Here is a 24,258-nt window from a genome sequence, read left to right on the forward strand (position 1 = left end):
AGTGTGTGACTATGTGACAACAGAAAGTTCTGTGAATTAAACCAATTTTGTGGAATTATAACATTATGATCACATCACTGATCACATCACTACTTAACATAAGAACTCTAGTAATTAACTAGATCAAGACAAACTTTGTTGGCTTGACAAAGCCTTGTCTGTAAGTTTTAAAATTCTTGGTAACAAAATGCTAGAGAGAGAGAGAGAGAGAGAGAGAGAGACTTAAAGGACTATTCGGGGTTCAATGTAAGTTAAGCTCAATCGACAGCATCTGTGGCAAAATGTTGATTACCACAAAAATGACTTTTGACTCATCTGTCCTTTTCTTTAAAAAAAGCAAATATTGAGGTTACAGTGAGGCACTTACAATGAAAGAGAATGGGGCCAATTTGTGGAGGGTTTAAAGGCAGAAATGAGAAGCTTATAATTTGAAGAAAGCAGTTACATTAATTCTTCTGTTAAAACTCATGTATTATTTGAGCTATAACATTGTTTAAATCGTAATTTTTACAGTCATTTTTGGGCTTTATAGTTTGTTGTCATTACTTCATCATGGCAACGAAGTTGTAAAATTGGCTATAATGTTACACAGAAAAGGTTAGTGATTTTATCACACTAAAATAGTCTTATGGCTATACTTTTGAAACAGTGAGTATTTTAACGTTTATAGAATGGCCCCATTCACTTCCATTGAAAGCACAGTACTGGAACCCAGATTTTCGCTTTTTTTTTTTTTTTCAAGAAAAGGAGGGGCAAGTATTTTTGTTATAATCAACGTTATGCCACAAATGCTGTCGATTGAGTTTAACTTGTAATGAACCCGGAATATTCCTTTAAAGCATATTAAAGACTTTTGTGGGTCTTTTGTGTTTACATTTGAATTTCTGACAGTTGAAGTTCAAACAGTCTTGGCACATTTTAAGTCTATGGGATTTTTCTGAGATTTAATCGTCCGTTGTGCGTAAACCTTAAGTCCGATAAGTTAGAAAAGTCATAGCAAACTGAGTCAGAACAGTCTAAAGGTCTGTACCAAGTCTGGTGGATGTAGCTCGAAAGCTTTAGGAAGAGTTATAATTGATAATTTTGGCTTTGTTTAGGGACTTTGGAAAAACCTTAAACCATGGCCACGTACACGCTACAAAGTTTCTGGAGTGACAACCGCATTTAAATGTGGGAGTGAATCCCCTACATTTTAATTGCATGTTAACATGACTGACTCCCGCAATATATGAAGTTACTGTTTACAAACAAACGATCCGCCCCTCCCCTTCCCGGTTCTTTTGGTAGCCCAGAAAAGAACTGCTGTCTATGGGCAATTCGCTCAAATTGTGCTGAAACTGCCCAAAAAGTGGGAAATTATTTTTATTTTTATTTTATATTGTTTTGAAATTATTTTGGACTGTTTTGGTTTGTGAATGGTGCTTGGTCTGTGGTCTGTGCAAGTTTCTTTTGTAAACAATGACGCGCTTCCTGACTCCTCCTCCACGTGATGCGTGACCTTTCCAACGAGCTTACGTCATCCCTCTCATGAGCGCGTGTCACAGAGATGTACAGAAGCGAACATTTGTAGTTAAAAAAGTATATAAGTATTGTTTTTTGTTTTTTCTCAAAATAATCAATCATTTGCTTTCAGAAGAACTTTATTTGACGACAGGAGTCGTGTGGATTATTTTGATGCACCCTAAATATGCATTTTGACCCGTCACAAAATGGAGTACATTCACTTGCATTGTTTAGAGGAGGAGGCCTGAAATGAAATCCTAAAAGTCTTAAATTCTGTTTTGATGAAGAAAAAAACTCAGATACATCTTGGATGGCCTGAGGGTGAGTAAATTATCAGCAAATGTTAATTTTTGTGTGAACTATTCCTTTAAGCACTAAAAGGTGAACTGACAACCGAATTTGGCTGCAGTGTGTATGTGGTCTCTGCAGAATAACAGTATTTTGCATAACTATTATGCATGCAGCTTTTATGACTTAATTTTAATTGATAGACTAAAAATTAACTAGTAAAGGCCAAAAGAGGATTAAAAATGGTCAAAACTTAAAATAAAGGGTGACCAGTTGCAGGACCTAAGAAACAAACTTTCCCTTATACATTTATATCAATTTTGCATCAACTACCCATCTATTTTATATCAAATTCGTATTTATAAGTATTTGAGAACTGATGTCTACTTCTATCTTATACTTTTGAAAGCTGAAGTGTGTAACCTTTTCGATGTGAAAATACAGTACTTTCTAATATCCCAGCTCAATATGCAGAGACAACTATAAGTATTTCCTCAACAACTGTAAACACTGTATCTCCATAGCACTCTAATTATTGCTCTGTTAGTTCAAACATTATCTCAACCAATGGCGTGAGTTTGGGGCAGGACTATCTGCTTGTTTGAAAACAATGTTTATTTTCTGATCATTGCTTCCTAACAGACATCAATATCTAGTCACTCTAAGGTTGCAGAAATGCATTTTTGTTGCTTGTTCTCAAGCCAGTTCTTTCTTCCAAAGAGGTGAAAACAGTGGACATGGAAATTATGATAGAGCGGCAGCTTCCTGGGGCCATGTATGGGCGTTCCGATGGAAAGGTCAATATTATTTCTCTAGTATGGCACTTAGGAGGGGGAGCAGGAGGAAAAGAGAGCGTGCTCTCGCTTGTCTTATTAACATTTATGAATAATTTAACCTGGCATACCTGGCCATGGTCCAGGCACATAATTTCTTAATTGCAATCAGAGAGAGGAAGTAGGTTGATGTGTGAATAACGAGGGAGAGCTGGTGCAAGGTAGGATGCAGCTCTAGTCAGTGACTTAATAGTAATAGCCACCAAGCTTTGCTTTATTGTTAACCTGATGCTGGGCAATGCAAATATGGGTTTGTCCCTTTAATAGGGAGCAACAATGTAGTGAGTAATAAAAAAGTCTGACTAAAAAGGATAGTTCACCCTAAAATGAAAATTCTGTCATCTTTTACTCACCCTCATATCGTTCCAAATATGTATGGCTTTTTATTCTCAGCAGAACACAAAAGGAGGTCTTTTTTCCATACGGTGACAGTGAATGGTGACTGAGGCTAACATTCTGCCTAACATCTCCTTTGTGTTCAATAGAAGAAACTCATATGGTTTTGAAACAACATAAGGGTGAATAAATGACAGAATTTTCATTTTTGCGTGAAACATACCTACATAGCAATTTATGAAAGGCTCAGGTAGTGAATTTAGTTAAAGTAACTTCACACTCTTGAAAAAGTACGCAAGATTTCAGTTGTAGTGTTGAAATGTGGGTTTGGCAGCCAATAATGAGCATTCATAGGGGACTTCAGTAAATTTGCTGAACCTACTCATCTTGCTTGGCTTTGGTTGCTAATTTTTCATATGCAAACATTTTTACAAAGCAAGTTAAGTCATGGCCAAATTAATGGAGCTCCAGTGCAAACTTTAGATTTATGTAGGCCCAGTTTTCCTTCTAATCCCTTGTTATTGTGCAGTTATAATAAATGATGAAATAACTCAGACATGTCTGGCTGCTGTTATTCAAAGGCAATGTTTTCCCTCTTAACAAACCCTCTTAGAGAATGAACGCTCTGAATCTTGGAGATGAAAATGATAGCATTTTAATTAACTCTGTCTTTAGACTTGTCCAGTGTACCCAATCGAATATTTGTTTGCAGATGTAACAATTATGGGAAAATCATATTAACACAATAGAGAGCAGGCATAACCCTTTCAGACTTCTGCTCATATCAGCTACAGTGAATGCATTGTTTTGTAATACAAAACAACTGGGGCATTAAAGGAACTATTTGAAACATAATTTGAATGCTTTTTCTGTTTCTGTATCTAAATCTGAAGCTAGTCTTCAAGAAAACAATCTGACATTCTTTAACAGCAAATTAAATACAAGACACGATTATAATGCAGGAATATTTTATTAATATGAATGATCACTCTTATTTGAAACCAATTCAAATTAAAACGGCATGCTTTTTGGTGATCATATGCTTATCATTAGAAATCAATTACTGGGGTGTAAAGAAGTAATCTGATTAATCACTAACAAACATTAAAGCATAAATGCGTTATACATGTTTATTATAAGCTTCATTGTTATTATTAATCACAATTAACATTCACCAAATTAATATAAAAATAATGTTGGTTCTTCAATCATTTTCTCTGCGGTCAGGTGGAGCGACAGTGTGCTTTAGCAAACGGGATAAACAGGCAGGCCCCTCTTGGGCACGTACGGTGTTGTCCTGGTAACCATTTTGATGCAGTCGATGATGGGGCACACGCTAAGGCAGAGAGTGCAGCCAGTGCAGCTGTCCATGATTATAGGAAGATGGGTCTCAGGGTCAAACTTAATAGCCTGCAAAAGAAGAGGAAGGGGAGGGAAAAAAGCTATTACATTAGAGCAATTATCGACTCTCCATAGGAGGATTTCCCCACTTCTGGGAGAGCTTTTCACAAAGTGAAAAAAGCAACAACAATGACAGCTAGCACAAGCTAGTTCCATTCTTTAAGGTAAATAGATGGGATCCTTCATTGTACACCAGCCTTATTAATTTCAGCCTCTGCGTTTGGGTCTTTATGTTTTCAGTACGTTGGGCCAACGTCAGTAAAGGAACTCTATAATAGTGACCTCAAAAGACAACATATAATCTGAAAACAAACTTCTTGTAAGTGCTAATATCCTTGTGTTGTGCCCAATATATTATGTAAACAGAAAATGTAATACTGTCAGAAATTAACTTTTTGCAATGAGGGTCTTAGATTCGGGTCTTCAGCCAGGGTCAGATTGTGAGACTATATATATACTGTATATAAACAAACATGTACAAGATGGATGTTTTTACAGTTGTGTTTCATCTCATTGTTATTTCAGTGTCTTTCTCAAGAGTGCTGAGTTTTTTTAGATGCAGTGTAAAGTTAAAAAGTACTTCAACTGTTAAAAACGCATCTCGAGACACTGCCATTCTGCTTTTTATCCCTGTATGTCAAATGTTAAAATTGAATCAATTCTTTAACAAAAATCCTTAACCCTTGTGTTGTGTTAGTTTTTGCAAACACCTTTTGTGTTCTCAGTCAAAAATGACTGGCCACTAAGATTGTTAATAAATCTCTCATTTGAGAGATGCTCTCATTGCATGTACTCTCACAAAATATTGCATTAGATCTTTTTGTCAACTTATTTTTTAGTAATTATGACAGGTTTTGTACTTCTTTTTTGAACACATTAATATATATATATATATATTTATTGATAGAAGAATTTAGCGAACTGAGCTTAAACCAGGCTAGTGGGGGCATTCCCTGCAGAAAAAATAGAAATAATAATAATTGTGTAATAAATTAATAACCACTTGCTTAATCTAATGAAAGTAGGTGTCATTTTAAAGCTTAGAATCTGGACTTTACTATGCATGCAGCTGATCCTACCACTTCTTAAAGGTGCACTCAGTAATTTTTTCCTCATTACAAAAGACATGAATTGTAATTTTGCAATATATGTAGGAAATCATGAGCACTCACATTAAAATGAAGACCCCAGTCTTACCAGTAACCTTATAAAAGCTGTTTTATTCTACATGGAGAGGGTCCGCACATGGGGGCTGCCGTGTTAGAATCACATAACCAGTCAAATACTACTCACTTAATATCAGTAACCATCCTGTTATTTGACACTTTCACTCATTGATTAAAGTAATCATGGCTGACTACTACATTTCTACAATGGCATCTGAAACTGAAAACTGTTGATAAGTAAATCATTAAATATTCCTCAAAGAGTGTACATGAAAAGACGATGCACAAAAGGGTACTCAACACGCATACAGTGTGTGTGTGTGGGAGTGAGCATGTTTGTTGTGTGTGAACATGTCCGAGGACTTTGTGTGTGCAAACACACATCCACATATGTGCTTATCTAAAGGATTGGGATGCTCCTAAACATTTAATATTTCTGTATTTTGAAGTCTAATCCATTCATTTCCAGTGGCCATCCATTTTTGACCGGGAAGACAACAGGTGTAACAAAGGGCAATTATTTATTTTTTTTTCAGATACCATATGTGAACAAAGTCAAGGAATTTTATTGCAATTGGATTAATTAAAAATCCTCCCATAATTTCGGACCCTAATACAGAAGTAATTGCTTCTCCTTAAATCACATGTGGCACATCAAGATGACATATCATATAATTAACAGATTAGTGTTACCTGGTAGCCCGAGTCATTGCAGGTCATGTAGCATTTGCCACAGTTGATACACATCTCTGGATCAATGAGGGCCTGCACTTGTTCATTGATGTCCAGATCCTGGTAGGCACCAATATGCTTCAGTGCTCTGGCAATCACATCCTTTACAGACAGGAGAGGCAGGGATTAAACGGCAAGGAAAACAGCTGTGGCGTCTCAAAGAAACAGTTTGAAAGGCAGCTTTCTGTACTTAAGTTAGCTTAATTAATTCAGCGTTGGAAGGAGCAGATCGGTTTTGATGTCTGTCTACGACTTTGTGATCTCCATTTCTACCTCGAGATCTCTCACAGCATAATCACCTCAAGGAATAAAGCCATTTAATGGTATGAGCAGGAATACTACGTGCTACAAGAGAGCTTCATACATAAAAGGACATTATGTACCTTTCTGTACAATTTCACAATATATTCAATGCAATTTAGTTTTACTTATATAGTGCTTTTTAAAATACATATTATTCCAAAGTAGTTTTACTGACAATAGAGAAAAAATAAAATAGTGCCAAAACCTCCAGAGAGCAAGCCAAAGGCTATAAAAACTTCCTTAGATGTTACTTAGATGAGGAAGAAATCTTGGAATGAAGCATGACTCAGCTGGGGAAGCCCTCCATCTCGACAGGACATATAGTATCCTAAATACTATATGTAAGGGAAAAATGTAATGCCTCAGGTATTAAATAGTGAGGTGATATTTGAAGAGACTGGCTTACTTTCACATTGGGGATGGGTTTTTTGGGGATGTTAACTCGGGCAGCATTTGAGTCCATGACCACATTCTCATTGGCATCTTTTAGGCTTTTCTTGTACTTTGCCACGGCTTGAGTCTTTGTCTCCAAGTACGGTCCAAAGCTGGGCAGACTCTGTTGGACAGAAGGATGAAACAGGTGAATTACAACCCCAATTCTAAAAAAGTTGTGACAGTATGAAAAATGCTAATAAAAACAAAAATAAGTGATTTGTAAATTATAATCACCCTTTTTTAAATGTACAGTAATTTCAAATCAGATGATTGCTACACACTCCAAGAAAGTTGGGACAGTCGAGTGTTTACCACTGTGAAACATCACCATTTCATCTATTAACACTTATTAAGCATTTGGGCACAAGTTTGTTAAGTTTAGAAAGTGGAATTTCCCCCCATTCATCCATTATGTAGGTCTTTAGCTGCACAATTGTAAAGGGTCTTCATTGATGGATGGTGTGCTTAATAATGCGCCACACATTCTCAATTGGAGATGGTCAGGACTGCAGGCAGGCCAGTCTAGCACCCATACTCTCTGCTTACACAGCCATGCACTTGTAATCCAGGCAATATGTGGTTTGAAGTTGTCCTGATGGAAAATGCAGGGACGTCCCTGGAAAAGATGGTGCTGGATGGCGGAATATGTTGCTCCAAAATTTGTACATATCTGTCTGCATTAATCGTGCCCTCACAGATGTGTGAGTTACCCATGCCATGGGCACTGTCACAACCCTGGCCCATACAGACACTGGCTTTTGGACCTGACGCTAATAACAGCTTGGATGGTCCTTTTGTGTTTTCAAAAAACTTTTTGAAATGTGGACTTTTCGGACCAAAATACACGGTTCCACTCTTCTACTTTCCATCTAAGATGAGACCGAGCCCAGAGAAGTCAGCAGTGCTTCTGGACAGTGTTGATGTAGGGCTTCTGCTTTGCACAGTAAAGTCTTAAGCGGTGAATGGTGTTGACTAACAAAAGTTTACTAAAGTAATCCCAAGCCCATGTTCATGATATCCATTACAGATGAATGATGTTTTTTAAGACAGTGATGTCTGAGGGATCAGAGATCATGAGCATTTAGAAGTGGTTTTCGTCATGGCCTTTATGCATGAGATTTGGCCAGATTCCTTGAATCTTTTAACTATATTGTGCACTGTAGAGGGTGAAATACCCAAATTCCTTCCAATTTGTCTTTGCAGAACATTGTTCTCAAAGTGGTAGATGCTTGCTGAAGCATCTGTTGGCAAATTGACAAGTCTTGAATGATCCTTGCTCTTGAGGGACTAGGCTGTTTTGGAGGCTCCTTATATACTATGACACAACTGCCTCACCTGTTTAACATCTCCTGTTTCCCATTGCCTTGTTATTTTAACTCGTCAAATTGTTATTAGTCTTAAATTGCCCCGTCTCAACTTTTTTGGAGCGTGTTGCAATCATATGATTTTAAATGACTGTACATTAAAAAAAAAAAAAAAAAGAAATTCACAAGGTAAAACATCATATAATGTTTAGTTGTAGTGCTTTCAATATAGCAAAGGGTGAATATAATTTACAAATTAAAATGTTTTTATTAGCATTTTTCATACTGTCCCAACTTTTTCAGAATTGGGGTTGTAGTTTTAAAGATGTTTTTGTTCAGTTGAGTTGTTTTTTGTAGACTGCCAAAGGAATACCTCAAATTAATTTATTAATTTAAAAGTCTCAAAATCCTCAGATTTCTTAATAATTTTGAGATCATGTGAAATACAAATCCTATAAAATTAAGATAGATAACACTTATAATAACTTTTATTTAGAACATTTAAAAAATCAGATCAGTAGTTCATGTATATTCAGATAGTTTGAAATGTCATTAAACTTTGAATCAAATATTTTCATTTACTGTATATTTATATTTAAATATACATAACAATTGTATTTCTAAGCATTACATAATGAACGTTAAAGGAATATTCCGGGTTTAATAAAAGTTAAGCTCAATCAACAGCATTGTTGATTACCACAAAAACGTACTCGTCCTTCCTTTTCTTAAAAAAAAAAAAAGAAAAAAAAAGAAAAAATAGAAGCAAAAATTGAGGTTACAGTGAGGCACTCAAGATAGAAGTGAATGGGGCCAACTGGAGGGTTTAAAGGCAGAAATGTGAATCTTATAATTGTATAAAATCACTTACATTAATTCTTCTGTTAAAAATCATGCATTATTTGAGCTGTGAAGTTGTTTGAATCATAATTTTCACAGTCATTTTAAAGTTTATGACTTTACTTCACATGGCAACAAAGTTGTAAAATTTATTACGTTTACACAAAAGGTTTTATCACAATTGAATCATGTTAACACAGATACTGTTAACATATTCTGGCTAGACTTTTGAACCAGTGAGTATTTTAATGTTTACGGATTGGCCCCATTCATTTCCATTGTAAGTGCTGCACTGGAACCCAGATTTTTTATTTATTTTATTTATTTATTTTTAAGAAAAGGAAATAAAAGTCTGAATTAATTTTTTTACTAATCAACATTATGCCACAAATTCTGTCAATTGAGCTTTACTTGTATTGAACCCTGAACATTCCTTTAATAATTTTTTAGATTGCCAAAGGAATTCTTAAAAATTTCTTAAATAATATATATATTTTTTTATTAATTTAGAGATAAAAGAGATCAGGTGAAAAATAAACACTGTGGTACTGTTAAAACTTTCATTGAGATTGAAATCAGTATTTCATGAACATTCAAATAGTTTGAAACATCATTATCTTTTAATCATATATTTTCATATATATTCATATTTGAATGTACATGAACTACTGATCTGTTAAGCATTGTACAATGAATGTTAATGACTTAATTAGTTATTAAAAAAATATAACAAGACATGATCAAGGTAAAGCATAAAGCATGTCAAGCAAGACGTCATGTGAATTCATATACATATTTAAATAAACCTCACAAATCTAATTGAAAGTGCGATCCATCCAAGCTTTCGCTTCCCACATACATTTAGAACAAAAGTGGTTATAGTGCTATCTTTGCCTCGGATTCTCGCACACACGCCTGACCCTCCAGTGTAATGGGGCTAAAGAGGTGATTCGTATTCACAGTCACACTCCCATACCGATGCACTGAGTCTGAGAGATGGCCATAAAAGAGTCTTAAGCCTTCGCTCTCCAAATGCCATTCAACAGGAAATGCCGGCAACACTGACGAGAAATCAAGTTTGCCACAAAATTAGCCATCCTTTTAATGGAGCCATAAAGAGTATCTGCAATGAATTGTTAGGAAATTGTATAACACTACCGGTAATTGCAAGGATTAGCTGGTCAAACTAATGGTTTGACACTAAAATGGTAATACATTGTAATTTGAGGGAAATGGACTTATGGGTTGCTGATGGGCACTGCTTTCAATAACTGATATTTTCAGTTTTATGAATGCCCTTTCACATTTAGGAGTATTTTTTGGGCAATCATCATTTGAAACTTTGGAACAAACACTTGGAACGTTTACATACACAGTTATAATCGAGCAAAAGCAGGTTTTTGTGTAGTCAATCTTCAGTCTTCATCGGTCTGTCCAAGTATACATGACACAATGCGTAATTGAATATTTAAAGAAAGCAGATCAGCTGAATAAGTGTTAAATAGCCTACATGCTGCACATCACTTTTCGTGTCTTTCTGAGCGCCGAGGCCAGTTATGCTTCAATAGCGCGCAACAGTCTGGTTCTAGAAGTAAAAATCCCATTAATGTTTTCTATAGACAAATTTTTTTTCAACAACAACTTATAAACCTTTACATACACTACTACCTTGAGCTCTGAGGTTCTTCATCGATGGTATATGCTTCTGTTGAAGCCATCCGTCAGTGTTATTTCAACTTCATTGTTTAAAAATCGTGTTTGATATAGAAATCATGGTAAACAACTACATAACCCATAGTCCTGCAAAGAAAGCTTCACCAATCAGAGAACCACAGCCAATCAAGCCCATGAAACATGCCTCGGAGTGACCGGCCACTCCCATGATGCACTGTGAATGACATAATCAAGTTGGTGTCTCTTCACCTTTAAACTAATCTATTTGTACATATCGGAATATTTTGCAATAAACATAAAATATGTTGTTTCTATACATATAATCAACAACATAAATTCAATATTTTTATAAATTCCCATAGTTTTTTATTCAATTACATCATTCGCAATGCTTCATGAGATTGTAGTCCATGCCCTCATGAAAGACGGTAAGTACACAGTCTTGTACCTTTGTCTTTTTGTCTGATTTTCACATACTTTCTTGCCTCAAAACAAAGTTTGTGATGTTGTGATTTACCTCGGAGATGGTTGGTTTGGTTCATGGCTTAACAACTCTTTTATGAAGGATTTTATAAAAAGCCTATGGGAAAAATGAATGGGAAAAATACTTCCGGAAACCAGATGACTGAATAAGTGGGCGAGCAATGTTGCACTCTATTAACGTGTATACATGCTGGACAAGGCCAAGCTAAAATCTCATTATCAAGGTCTGTTAGTCTAAAGCGTTTATATGATATTTAAAAAATACAATTATTGTTTTAGTCTGACTGAAATAAAATGTATAAAGTGCATGTAAACATACTGACTGACTTTCCTATTAACAGTTTTCAACATCTTTTGATATCTTGCAGCAAAAGAACAGTTTGCTTATTCATGCATTTAAACAAATATTCCACCCTTCCTGCAACAAGCATTCCTTACAACACCTGCCACAAATCCATTCGTCCCAACGCTAGGACATTTAAATCAGTCTTGCATTTTTCCAGTCACACAATCTCCTCAAAGCTGTCATCCACAACAGCCTGTAACCCTTCATTTCCACCATGACCAGACAGAAGTGCCTCCACCACAAAGCAAAAGAATCAAAACACGCAGAGAAAGGACTCAGTTATGAGCTATCCAAATCAAACTTTTTACTTATATAAATTTATACTTTATAAAACTTTATACTTTTTATAAAAAAATTTAAAAAAAAAAGAAGCACCTGGAGAGAGAGCAGTGGCCTGTGCTAAGCCAGGACCTATCAGAGGAAACAGAAACAAATCTATGGCAGCGGTGATGACTGCAGGACTAATGGCTAGCTTAGGGGGTTGGGCGCATCCTCCATGTACTTATTTCCCCATAGAGCTAACACTGGTGGCCCTGTTCTAATCCTGCATAAAAGCATTACTCTCTTAGGCACAGGCTGACAGTCTAATGAATCAACCGTTCCAGCCCTGCAGCAGACAGTGTGAGGAACCCATCGGGGCCTGGGGAGATAAACGTGCATGCACATACACACCAAGTACACACACAGACCCACATAAAAATACACAGGCTAGACAGAGATATGTCATTAACAGTGCATCAGTCAAAATATATAGAGAAACGAGTGGCTTGCTTGTGACAGCATTGGTGAAACTTTGATTACACTGCAACTTTAAATACTTTACAACTGGATGACAGGTTACTATTCAAATAAACAGCCTAAGGGCATGCCAAAAAATATGAATCATATACATTGGGTTTCTGAGTCCACTTTTTTTCTGCTTTAATGCAGTTGTTGTCCATATAAATTATGTTATCAGCATAACAATTTATGTGAAAAAGTTTAGTATTTGATTAGTCCCTGCTTTAATTGCAGCATGCACTCAAGCTGACATGGGACTCCACATGTTTGAAAAACAAAAAAACAGATTATCCATGTTATAGAGCATCTTGGAAACATTTTCCTCATGTTTCCAAGAGGAAATCCGACCTTGGCTGTGTCTCATTTGGAAGGCTGTGTCCTCCGGAGGCCACATTTCTCGGCCGCATATGTCATCGAGGCTGTCTTGTTTCATGAGAGCGAGTAGGACACTTTGAATGCAGCCTTCGAATGCGACCTTTCGCGGGAATTCTTCGTTAGACATTTCCATTGAAGCAAAAATTCTTTGCTTCAATGGAAATGTCTAAAAAAAAAAATAACGCCAATTTGCCTGTAAATATGATGTTCAAATGCAAGTAATGTTAATTCCCAAGTTGAAGTACCTCAGTAGATGGGTGCAGAGTATATAATATGTATAATTATATTAGTATATAATCAAAATAAAGTATTAGACTAAAAGTACACCTGTAAAATCTATTTTCTTTTCTCTTTACATCTTTATAACTCTACTCAAATTTACCTCATACATTCCCTTCTAAAGGAACTTTGTTACCGTCTCACTCGAAGCGCTCGCGATTGTTAAAGAGTGGTTTGCTGTCATAGCAACCATGTTACATTCCGTTTCCATTTGTCCTAGGAAGGCCGTCTTGTTTAAACGAGATTTGTTTAAAGGAGGACGCTCGGTATTCTGCAGCCTTCAAAGGACACGTCTTACCTAGCACGCAGCCTTCGAAACGAGACACAGCCCTTCTGTACAAATAAGTTGGTCAATGTCACAAATTAACTTAAAGGAATAGTTCACCCGAAAATGAAAATTTGCTGACAATTTACTCACCCTCAGGCCATCCAAGATGTATCTGAGTTTCTTTCTTCATCAAAACAGAATTTATGACTTTTAGGATTTCATTTCAGGCCTCCTTCTTTAAACAAAGCAAGTGAATGTACTCCATTTTGTGACGGTTCAAAATGCATATTTAGGGTGCATCAAAATAATCCACACAACTCCTGTCGACAAATAAAGTTCTTCTGAACGCAAATGATTGATTATTTTGAAAAAAAAAAAAAACAATACTTATATACTTTTTTAACTACAAATGTTCGCTTCTGTACATCTCTGTGACACGCGCTCATGAGAGGGATGACGTAAGCTCGTTAGTAAGGTCACGCATCACGTGGAGGAGGAGTCAGGAAGCGCGTAATTGAAGGTCCAAAATGCATATTTAGGGTGCATCAAAATAATTCACACGACAGTCGACAAATAAACTTCTTCTGAATGCAAACGATTGATTATTGTTAGAAACAAAACAATACTTTTATACTTTTTAACTACAAATGTTCGCTTCCATACATCTCTGTGACGTGTGCTCATGGAAAGGAATGACGTAAGCTAGTTGGAAAGGTCACGTGGAGGAGGAGTCAGGAAGCAAATTATTGATTACATTGTTTACATTTTTTTTATTATTATTTGGAAATGTTTTATTTTTATTTTATATTGTTTTGAAATTATTTTGGACTGTTTTGGTTTGTGAATGGTGCAAGTTTCTCTTGTAAACAATGATGCGCTTCCTGACTCCTCCTCCATGTGACACGTGACCTTACCAACAAGCTTACGTCATCCCACTCATGAGCGCACGTCACAGAGATGTACAGAAGTGAACATTTGTTGTTAAAAAGTATATAAGTATTGTTTTGTTTCTCAAAATAATCAATCGTTTGGGTTCAGAAGAACTTTATTTGTCGACCGGAGTCGTGTGGATTATTTTGATGCAGCCTAAATATGCATTTTGGACTGTCAAAAAATGGAGGACATTCACTTGCATTGTTTAGAGGAGGAGGCCTGAAATGAAATCCTAAAAGTCTTAAATTCTGTTTTGATGAAGAAAGAAACTCAGATACATTTTGGATGGCCTGAGGGTGAATAAATTATCTGCAAATTTTCATTTTTGGGTGAACTATTCCTTTAACTGATTAGAGACCTAGAAATAATGCAGAATCTTAAATATTTCTTCTTTATTTTACATCCTAAAACATTATTTCTAGGTTTAAATTAGATTTAGTGTGGACTTTTTATTGACAGTGACTGTCGAATGAAGAATGATTGGGGGCCGAATCTAAACGTGTATCACCTGCATGAGTCCACATGTACCACTAATTGCTAGGCCATAGCTTCAACATATGAAATATGCTTGCTTCAACAGTTTTAACTTAAAGGAATGTTCCAGGTTAAATACAACTTAAGCTATATGGTCTGTATTTCTGGAATGCTCAAAACAAACATTTAAAAAACACAGTTCACAGTTATGCACTTTTAATGGTCTACAGGGTCAACAACAATTTCTGTCAACATGTTCCCTGTCTGTCACTCACTCGACGTTGTGTCGATGTAGTGACACTAGGTGTTCGATCTTGAGAGCCCCAATCACCTTTTCTATTTTAAGCTAAGGCCAATGAGAATTGGCGAGTGGAATTTGCATGCCACACTCCGCCCTGGACATACGGGTATAAAAGCAGATGGCGTGCACCACTCATTCAGATTTTTTCTTCGGAGCCGAATGCATGCTTGTGTACGTCCTCTCACCATTCGCTTACACTGCTGGATTTTACGGCGCATATCAGCGGTCACAAATAAAAAAAATCAAATCAAATCAAAATCAAATCACTTTTATTGTCACACAACCATATACACAAGTGCAATAGTGTGTGAAATTCTTGGGTGCAGTTCCGAGCAACATAGCAGTCGTGACAGTGATGAGACATATACCAATTTACAATAAACATCAGATTTACACAACACAATTTAAAATCTAATATACACATCATTACCCATAACACAATATACAAATAATAACATACAATGTACAGTATACAATACACACAATATAGAATACACATTATACAATAAAAATAGTATATATAGTATATATAAAATATACAGTAGGTTGTATTGTACTGTATTGACATTCAGGCTGTCGGTTGATAGTAAGTTGCCAGTGTGTTGTTAAGAGAGAATATAATTTATGACAGTCCGGTGTGAGATATAAGAGTAATAAGAGTAATAAAGTGCAGTGCTGATGTATTTTGATCGTGAGAGATCAAGAGTTCAAAAGTCTGATTGCTTGGGGGAAGAAGCTGTCATGAAGTCGGCTGGTGCGGGTCCTGATGCTGCGATACCACCTGCCTGATGGTAGCAGTGAGAACAGCCCATGGCTTAGGTGGCTGGAGGCTCTGATGATCTTCCGAGCTTTTTTCACACACCGCCTGGTATATATGTCCTGGAGGGAGGGAAGCTCACCTCCGATGATGTGTCTGGCAGTTCGCACCACCCTTTGCAGGGCTTTGCGGTTGTGGGCGGTGCTATTGCCGTATCAGGCAGAGATGCAGCCAGTCAGGATGTCAGGAACCATGTGAGGATGTGGCGGTTCATTCCAAACTTCCTCAGCCATCTCAGGAAGAAGAGGCGCTGATGAGCCTTCTTCACAACGGCCTCATTGTGGGCCGACCATGTGAGTTCCTCAGTGATGTGGACACCCAGGAACTTGAAGCTGCTGACTCTCTCCACTGGTGCTCCATTGATGGTGATGGGGCTGTGTTCTCTTTCTCTTCTCCTGAAGTCCACCACAAGCTCTTTTGTCTTACTGACGTTGAGGGAGAGGTTGTGCTCCTGACACCAGTGTGTCAGAGTATGCACCTCCTCTCTGTAGGCTTTTTGTTTCATCATTGTCAGTGATCAATGTTTCATCATTGTCAGTGATCAGACCTACCACCGTCGTATCATCAGCAAACTTAATGATGGCATTGGAGCTGTGTGTTGCCACACAGTCATGTGTGTACAGAGAGTACAGGAGTGGGCTAAGAACACAGCCATGCGGGGCTCTAGTGTTGAGGGTCAGTGATGAGGAGATGTTGCTACCCATTCCACCTGGCGTCTGCTTGACAGGAAGTCCAGGATCCAGCTGCACAGTGAGCTGTTTAAACCCAGAGCCCGGAGTTTCTCATCAAGCCTGGAGGGCACTATGGTGTTGAATGCTGAGCTGTAGTCCACAAACAACATTCTCACATAAATGTTCTTTTTTTCCAGGTGGGAGAGAGCAGTGTGTATTGTAGATGCAATGGCATCATCAGTGGAGAAGTCGTTGCGGTAAGCAAACTACAATGGGTCCAGTGATGGAGGCAGCACAGAGCAGATGTAATCTCTGATTAGTCTCTCAAAGCATTTGCTGATGATGGGGGTCAGAGCAACAGGACGCCAGTCATTTAAACAAGTGATTTTGGATTGCTTTGGTACAGGCACAATGGTGGACATTTTAAAGCTTGTGGGGACTACAGACAAAGACAGGGAAAGGTTGAAAATGTCCGTAAAAACACCAGCCAGTTGGTTCGCACACGCTCTGATGACACGGCCCGGAATGCCGTCTGGACCCGTGGCTTTGCGGATATTTACCCGTCGGAAGAATCGGGTTACATCCACTACAGAGACGGAGAGTGAACTAACCTCTGTAGCTTCAGCCGCGAGAGCTCTCTCCATGAGGGCGGTGTTATTTCCCTCGAAATGAGCATAAAAAGTATTTAGCTCATCCGGGAGAGAGGCAGCAGTGTTCATGGCAGAATTTTTATTCCCTTTAAAGTCCGTGATGATGTTAATTCCCTGCCACATGCTTCTAGAGTTGGTGGTGTTAAACTGTCCATCAATCTTGTTCCTGTACTGACGTTTTGCTGTTCTGATAGTTTTTCGGAGGGCATAACTGGCTTGTTTATGCTCCTCCGCGTTCTCGGAATTAAAAGCGGAGGTCTGCGCATCAAGTGCCACGCGGACATCGCTATTAATCCAAGATTTCTGGTTTGGGAGATCCATATTGTTTTGGTCGGAACAACGTCCTCTACGCACTTTCTGATGAAACACGTTACACTATCAGCATAAAGCTCGATGTCGTCATCAGAGGCAGACCGGAACATCTCCCAGTCCACATGATCAAAACAGTCTTGTAGCGTAGAGTCTGATTGGTCCGACCAACACTGGATCGTTCTGAGGGTGGGTGCTTCCTGTTTCAGTTTCTGCCTGTAAGCGGGCAGAAGCAGAATGGAAGAGTGGTCCGATTTGCCAAAAGGTGGGCGGGGGATGCATTTGTAACCATCCCGGAAGGGAGAGTAGCAATGGTCCAAAACCCGGTCGGTCCCCTCGTGTGTTAAAAATAATGTGTTTGTGGTATTTTGGTGCGACTGATTTGAGATTGGCTTTGTTAAAGTCCCCGGTCACAATGAACGCAGACTCAGGGTGCGCGGTTTCCTGTTTGCTTATAATCCCATACAGTTCCTTGAGTGCCCGGTCTGTGTCGGCTTGTGGCGGGATGTACACAGCAGTGATAATGACCGCTGTGAATTCCCTCGGTAACCAGAATGGTCGACACAGAAGCATGAGAAATTCCACATCAGGAGAGCAGAAAGACTTAATAGAATGAAAGTTCCTCTGATCACACCAGGATTTGTTGATCATAAAACATACACCACCACCTCTGCTTTTATCTGAGAGGACTTTCGCTCTGTCCGCTCGGTGCACAGAGAACCCTGCGGGTTCAATGGCTGAGTCTGGAATCTCCGCAGACATCCAAGTTTCTGTTAGGCAGATAATGCAGCAGTCCCTCATCTCTTGTTGGAAAGAGATCCACGCTCTCAGCTCGCAGAGCTTGTTGTCCAGAGACTGAACATTTGCCAGTAGAATACTGGGTACCAGGGGTCGATTTGTGCGACGTCTTACTCTAATGAGAACGCTGGCTCTGTTTCCCTTTTTCCTTTTGCGTTTCTGCGGCCGGGCTGCCCAGACAAAGGGCTCCACTGGTGTGTTTGTAAACAGCGGGTCGGCATTGATGAATTTGAAGTCCGGTTTACGGTGTGTAATTGCAGAACCAATGTCCAAAAGTGTTTGTCTGTCGTAGACAATAAGGCAGACAACATCCAAGACAAAAAATATAAGAATTGTAAACAAAACAAACAAAAAACTACAATGTTGTGTCGGAGCTCGCAATGCAGCAGCCATACTCGGCGCCATCTTGAGTCCACCCTTGCATGGTCGAGTGTTGTGCTTCCCCTGGGCGCTTCGGCGGCTGAGTCTACGGGTGCTAAAAGAGTATATTCAAAAGAGTATATTTCCTTCTAAAAGAGCTCGCACAAACGCTTGGCGTCTTTTTAAAGATGTCCTTCCGCGTTTGCGCTACTGGTTGTGGCCGTTATCTCTCCCCTCCGGACAGCCATGAAATCTGTCTCGAGTACTTGGGGCGTCAGCACGGCGAGGCAACTTTCATGGAAGGGTCATTTTCTCATTGCGAGAACATGCCCATGAGAACGTTGTGGTCGCGGCTCACTTCCTTCTTCATGAAGCAAGGAGCCACCACGGCTGCTCCTCAACCTGGTCCGTCCTGGGCTGATGCTCAGCCGCCCGGGTCAGCTAGCACCGCATGCGATCTGGATGTGGATTTTGGATCTAATTTAGAACCTAAATCTAATTTAAACCTAGAAATAATGTTTTAGGATGTAAAATAAAGAAGAAATATTTAAGATTCTGCATTATTTCTAGGTCTCTAAACAATTAAAGGAATAGTTCACCCAAAAATGAAAATTTGCAGATAATTTACTCACCCTCAGGCCATCCAAGATGTATCTAAGTTTCTTTATTCATCAAAACAGAATTTAAGACTTTTAGGATTTCATTTCAGGCCTCCTCCTCTAAACAATGCAAGTGAATGTCCTCCATTTTTTGACGGTCCAAAATGCATCGTTGCTCGTTGGTAAGGTCACGTGTCATGTGGAGGAGTCAGGAAGCATGTCATTGTTTACAAGAGAAACTTGTGCCGTTCACAAACCAAAGCAGTCCAAAATAATTTCAAAACAATATAAAAAAAAATTAAAAATTTATTTCCAAATAATACTAAAAAAAAAAAACAATGTAAACAATGTAATCAATCATTGCTTCCTGACTCCTCCTCCACATGACGCGTGACCTTACCAACTAGCTTACGTGATCCCTCTCGGACGCTGAGATGGCAGCCGTGCTTGCCCGGGCGGCTGAGAACATCGGGCTAAAGTAGAACCCTCCACCCTGCCCTGAGCATTCGCAGCTGGATGATTGGTTTCTGGGCTTGGAGCGTGACTCACGACCGTGCCCCGCCCCGGTGCCTTTCTTCCCGGAAGTGCACGAGGAGCTAACGAAGTCGTGGAAGGCACCTTTTTCTGCCCGTACACACTTTGCGGGCTCATCCACTCTGACTACCCTCGACGGCGGAGCGGCTAAGGGATATGTTGAGCTTCCCCAGGTAGAGCACGCCGTAGCAGTGCATTTATGCCCGCAGGGCGCAGCCACCTGGCGTGACAGACCAAGGCTCCCTTCCAAGGCCTGTAAGTTCTCTTCCTCTTTAATGATGAAGGCTTACAAGGCCGCGGGCCCTCTGGGCCTCGGCACCCACATGGTCAATAAAAAAGCAGTTTCCTCATTCCCTGAGCCAGCACACTCGTGACGGGCACTCGCTGGAAGTCTTTGGTCAATCAGGCGAACGCGAGTACCTCCCGTTCCCTTGTTCTCCATTGAGAGACAGCCGGCGAACAGGTAAGTGTGCTGGTCTCTGGGGTCGCTCACCCGCCCCAGTCACCGGCCACCGCTGCGGGCTTGTGGAGCAGCACGTCCCCCCTGGGCTGTCTTCCAGGTGGGGAGCCTGCTCTGCCTTGCCGTGAACCTGTGCAGAGCATCTCTTTTCTCGGTATGGAGTTGGACTCGGTCACTCTCAAGGCACGTCTCACGACCGAACGTGCTCAGTCAGTGCTGAGCTGCCTGAAGACCTTCAGGCAGAAGGTAGCGGTGCCAGTGAAACAATTTCAGAGGCTCCTGGGGCATATGGCATCCTCGGTGGCAGTTCTCCCCCTCGGGTTGATGCATATGAGACCGCTTCAGCACTGGCTACAGACTCGAGTCCCGAGGTGGGGATGGCGCCACGGCACCCGGTGTGTGACCATCATGCCACAGTGCCGTCAGACTTTCAGCCCTTGGTCGGACTTGGCATTTCTACAGGCAGGTGTTCCCCTTGAGCAGGTCTCAAGGCACGTCGTGGTCATGACAGATGGACTTGGGCTGGGGCGCCGTGTGCAATGGGCAGGCAGTGTCGGGGCTCTGGACAGGGCTCTGACTCCAATGGCACATCAACTGCTTAGAGTTGCTGGCAGTACTGCTGGCCAGAGGAGGCTTCGGCCATTGATTCAGGGCAAGCATGTGTTGGTCCGGACCGACAACACAGCGACCATTGTGTACATACACCACCAAGGTGGCGTACGCTCGCTTCGCATGTCGCAACTCGCCCGCGCCTCCTCGTCAGCAGATGTTGAAGTCTCTGTGAACCACTCACCTTCCGGGCGTCCTCAACCGTGCAGCGGACGCACTCTCATGGCAGGTAACGCTCCACAGGGAGTGGAGACTCCACCCCCACGTAGTCCAGCTGATTTGGGAGAGATTCAGGGAGGCGTAGGTAGACCTGTTCGCCTCCCAAGAGTCCTCTCACTGCCCCCTTTGGTTTTCCCTGTCCGAGGCCCCCTCGGCACGGATGCCTTGGCACACAGCTGGCCTCAGGGCTACGCAAGTATGCGTTTCCTCCTGTGAGCCTCATTGCACAGACTCTGTGCAAAGTCAGGGAGGATGAGCAGCAAGTCCTGTTCATTGCACCGTACTGGCCCAACCGGACTTGGTTCTCAGATCTAGTAGCACCTCCCTGGCGCATTCCCCTGAGGCGGGACCTTCTCACTCAGGGGCAGGGCATGCTCCAGCACCCACGGCCAGACCTCTGGAATCTCCACATCTGGCTCCTGCACGGGGTGCAGAAGACCTAGCAGGTCTTCTGCCAGCGGTAGTAAGTATGATCACTTAGGCCAGAGCCCCCTCAACGAGGTGGCTGTATGCCTTGAAGTGGCGTCTCTTCGCGAACTGGTGTTCTTACCATGGGGAAGACCCACAGAGATGTGCCGTCGGGTCTGTGCTGTCTTTCCTTCAGGAAGGGCTGGAGAGATGGCTGTCTCCCTCTATCCTGAAAGTGTACGTGGCTGCCATAGCAGCATATGACGACACACTGGACAGGAGACCCTTACGACAGCACGACCTGATCAACAGGTTCCTCAAGGACACGAGGAGGTTGAATCCTCCTAGACCGCGCCTGATTCCCTCTTGGGATCACCCTGTGGTCCTACCTGCCCTACAGAGAGCCCCCTTTGAGCCCCTGGAGCAGGCCGAGCTCAGCACTTTGTCTCTGAAGACGGCCCTTCTGGTGGCGCTCACTTCCATCAAGATGGTGGGGGACCTGCAGGCGCTCTCTGTCACCAGTGGATGCCTGGAGTTCAGACCGGCACACTCTCATGTGATCTTGAGACCCCAGCCCGGTTATGTGCCCAAAGTTCCCACCACTCCCTTTCGGGACCAGGTGGTGATCCTTCAGAGGAGAAAGACCCGGCCTTGTCATTGCTGTGTCCAGATCGTACCCTGCACATCTATCTGGACTGCACACAGAGCTTTAGATGCTTGGAGCAGCTCTTTGTCTGTTTTGGAGGGCAGCAGAAGGGGAAAGCTGTCTCCAGGCAGAGGCTGGCCCATTGGATTGTGGACGCCATTTTCCTCGCATACCAATTGCAGGACTTGCCATGCCCCTTGGGAGTCCGGGCGCACTCCACTAGAGGTGTTGCGTCCTCCTGGGCACTGGCAAGGGGGGCCTCTCTAACAGACATATGCAGAGCTGCGGGTTGGGCTACACCCAATACCTTCGCGAGGTTTTACAACCTACGCATAGAGCCGGTTTCGACCCGAGTGTTACGCGGTAACAGCAGGTAGGCCAGGTGGCCGGTTGGGTGTACCGCTTGCATTGTGCCTTTCCCCTTTTTCAAAGGTGATAATGTGCACCTTTTGTCCACAACAGTTCCCCATATCCGGTGAACCCTGGACGCCTCTTTAATTCTTAAGCACACTTCGGTGACGAACTTGGTGGAGGAGTTATGGGACCAGGCCCAGTACTCGTGGTATGACCCTTTTCAGGTGAGCCCGTGTGCTCAGGCTCAGTGCTCCTTACATGGTGATTCCCCTTGGTAATCCCGTATGATGAGTTTACACTGTTCGGTTTCCCCATAGGTGAACCCTGTGTTTCCCCTCGCCAGAGCTTTCTCTGCCTCGGCCACTGTTGCTGTGTACCCTTTCTGTAGATAGGGTCCTCCGGTGGTATCATTCTATATGTGATCTTCCCCGTTGGTAAGTCCATGTGAGGTATTCTCCACGTTAGCCTCCCTACGGTAGGATGTGGTCTCCGTAGTGCCCTCCCTCCTGGAGAGGGAAGAGCACTTCCCAGCGTTATTCTAGGAAGTGCTTGGCTGGAAATTGCTTAACAGCAAATCAGGAAAGGCTCCACCAGTAACCTCCTTGGGTAAGTGCCTCCTCCTCCCTCAACGGGACTAGGGAGATGCCTTACCTAACTCGCTGGAAGGTCACGACATGGTTGAGTGCTCGCTGCGAGGCACGCAGCAGCTTGCCTGTGTCCACTCTTCCGTACCTCGTGACATGGTTCAGCGCCCGCGGCATTTCCTATAGGAACCCCTAGTGTCACTACATCGACACAACGTTGAGTGAGTGACAGATAGGGAACGTCTTGGTTACTGATGTAACCTCTGTTCCCTGACGGAGGGAACAAGACGTTGTGTCCCTCCTGCTGTGGCGCTGAACCAGCCGCTGACATGGCCGGAACTCTCTATCGGCTCCTCAGCATAAATCTGAATGAGTGGTGCACGCCATCTCCTTTTATACCCGTATGTCCGGGACGGAGAGTGGCATGCAAATTCCACTCGCCAATTCTCATTGGCCTTTTCAATTTTAAGCAAAGGTGATTGGGGTTCTCAAGATCGAACCCCTAGTGTCACTACATCGACACATCGTCTCATTCCCTCCATCAGAGAACAGAGGTTACATCAGTAACCAAGACGTTTTTTCTTAATTTATTTGTTTTTACAGATTGTGGGATGAGTCAGAATTATTTTCAACAGCATGTCACAGATGCTGTCTATAGAACTTAAAGGGATAGCTCACCCAAAAATAATAATTCTCTCATCATTTAATCACCCTCATGCAATCTCAAACTCACGTGAATTATTTTTCTTCTGCGGAACACAAACAAAGATATTTTGAAGGATGTATGATGTGCTTTTGTACATACAGTAAGTCGATGGAGTCCAAAACTTTAAGTAATCCATTCAACTCGAGTGGTTTAATCCATGACTTCTGAAGCAATACAGTTGCTTTTGGTGAGAAATAGACCAAAATGTAAGTCCTTATTCACTATAAATCTTTACATCCGCAGTCTCCTTGGAAAGTTAATAAGAGAAGCTCACACTTTCTCGTGCTTGACACATGTACTGAGCGGCTGTACACAAACCAGACACAGTGTTGTTAGGTTTGCAGTTAAAATGATTTGTACGTTTGTAAGTAGCAGGTTAAGTTTTTATGAGATACTTTTCAAATGTACTGTGTTTGCCAAAAGGTTTATGATAAACACTAGAAAATTAAAATCCAACGTTTTGATGAATAATCTAATGAA

At 41.2% G+C, this 24,258-nt stretch overlaps 1 protein-coding gene across 1 annotated transcript in view; it reads right to left on the reverse strand.

Annotated features, from left to right (window-relative positions):
• Positions 1-3,911: 3,911 nt before the first annotated feature.
• The window catches only part of LOC127442398 (dihydropyrimidine dehydrogenase [NADP(+)]-like), a 297,161-nt gene continuing 276,814 nt past the window's right edge, over positions 3,912-24,258 (reverse strand). The window contains exons 21-23 of the mRNA XM_051700403.1: positions 6,969-7,118; positions 6,221-6,361; positions 3,912-4,370 (exon numbers count right to left, since the gene is read on the reverse strand). Of these exons, the coding sequence (XP_051556363.1) occupies positions 4,206-4,370; positions 6,221-6,361; positions 6,969-7,118 (456 nt within the window). The 3' untranslated portion in view covers positions 3,912-4,205. The remainder of the gene's footprint in view (positions 4,371-6,220; positions 6,362-6,968; positions 7,119-24,258) is intronic.

This window comes from Myxocyprinus asiaticus, chromosome 6 (genome assembly GCF_019703515.2).
Source record: "Myxocyprinus asiaticus isolate MX2 ecotype Aquarium Trade chromosome 6, UBuf_Myxa_2, whole genome shotgun sequence".
Classification (NCBI taxonomy): domain Eukaryota; kingdom Metazoa; phylum Chordata; class Actinopteri; order Cypriniformes; family Catostomidae; genus Myxocyprinus; species Myxocyprinus asiaticus.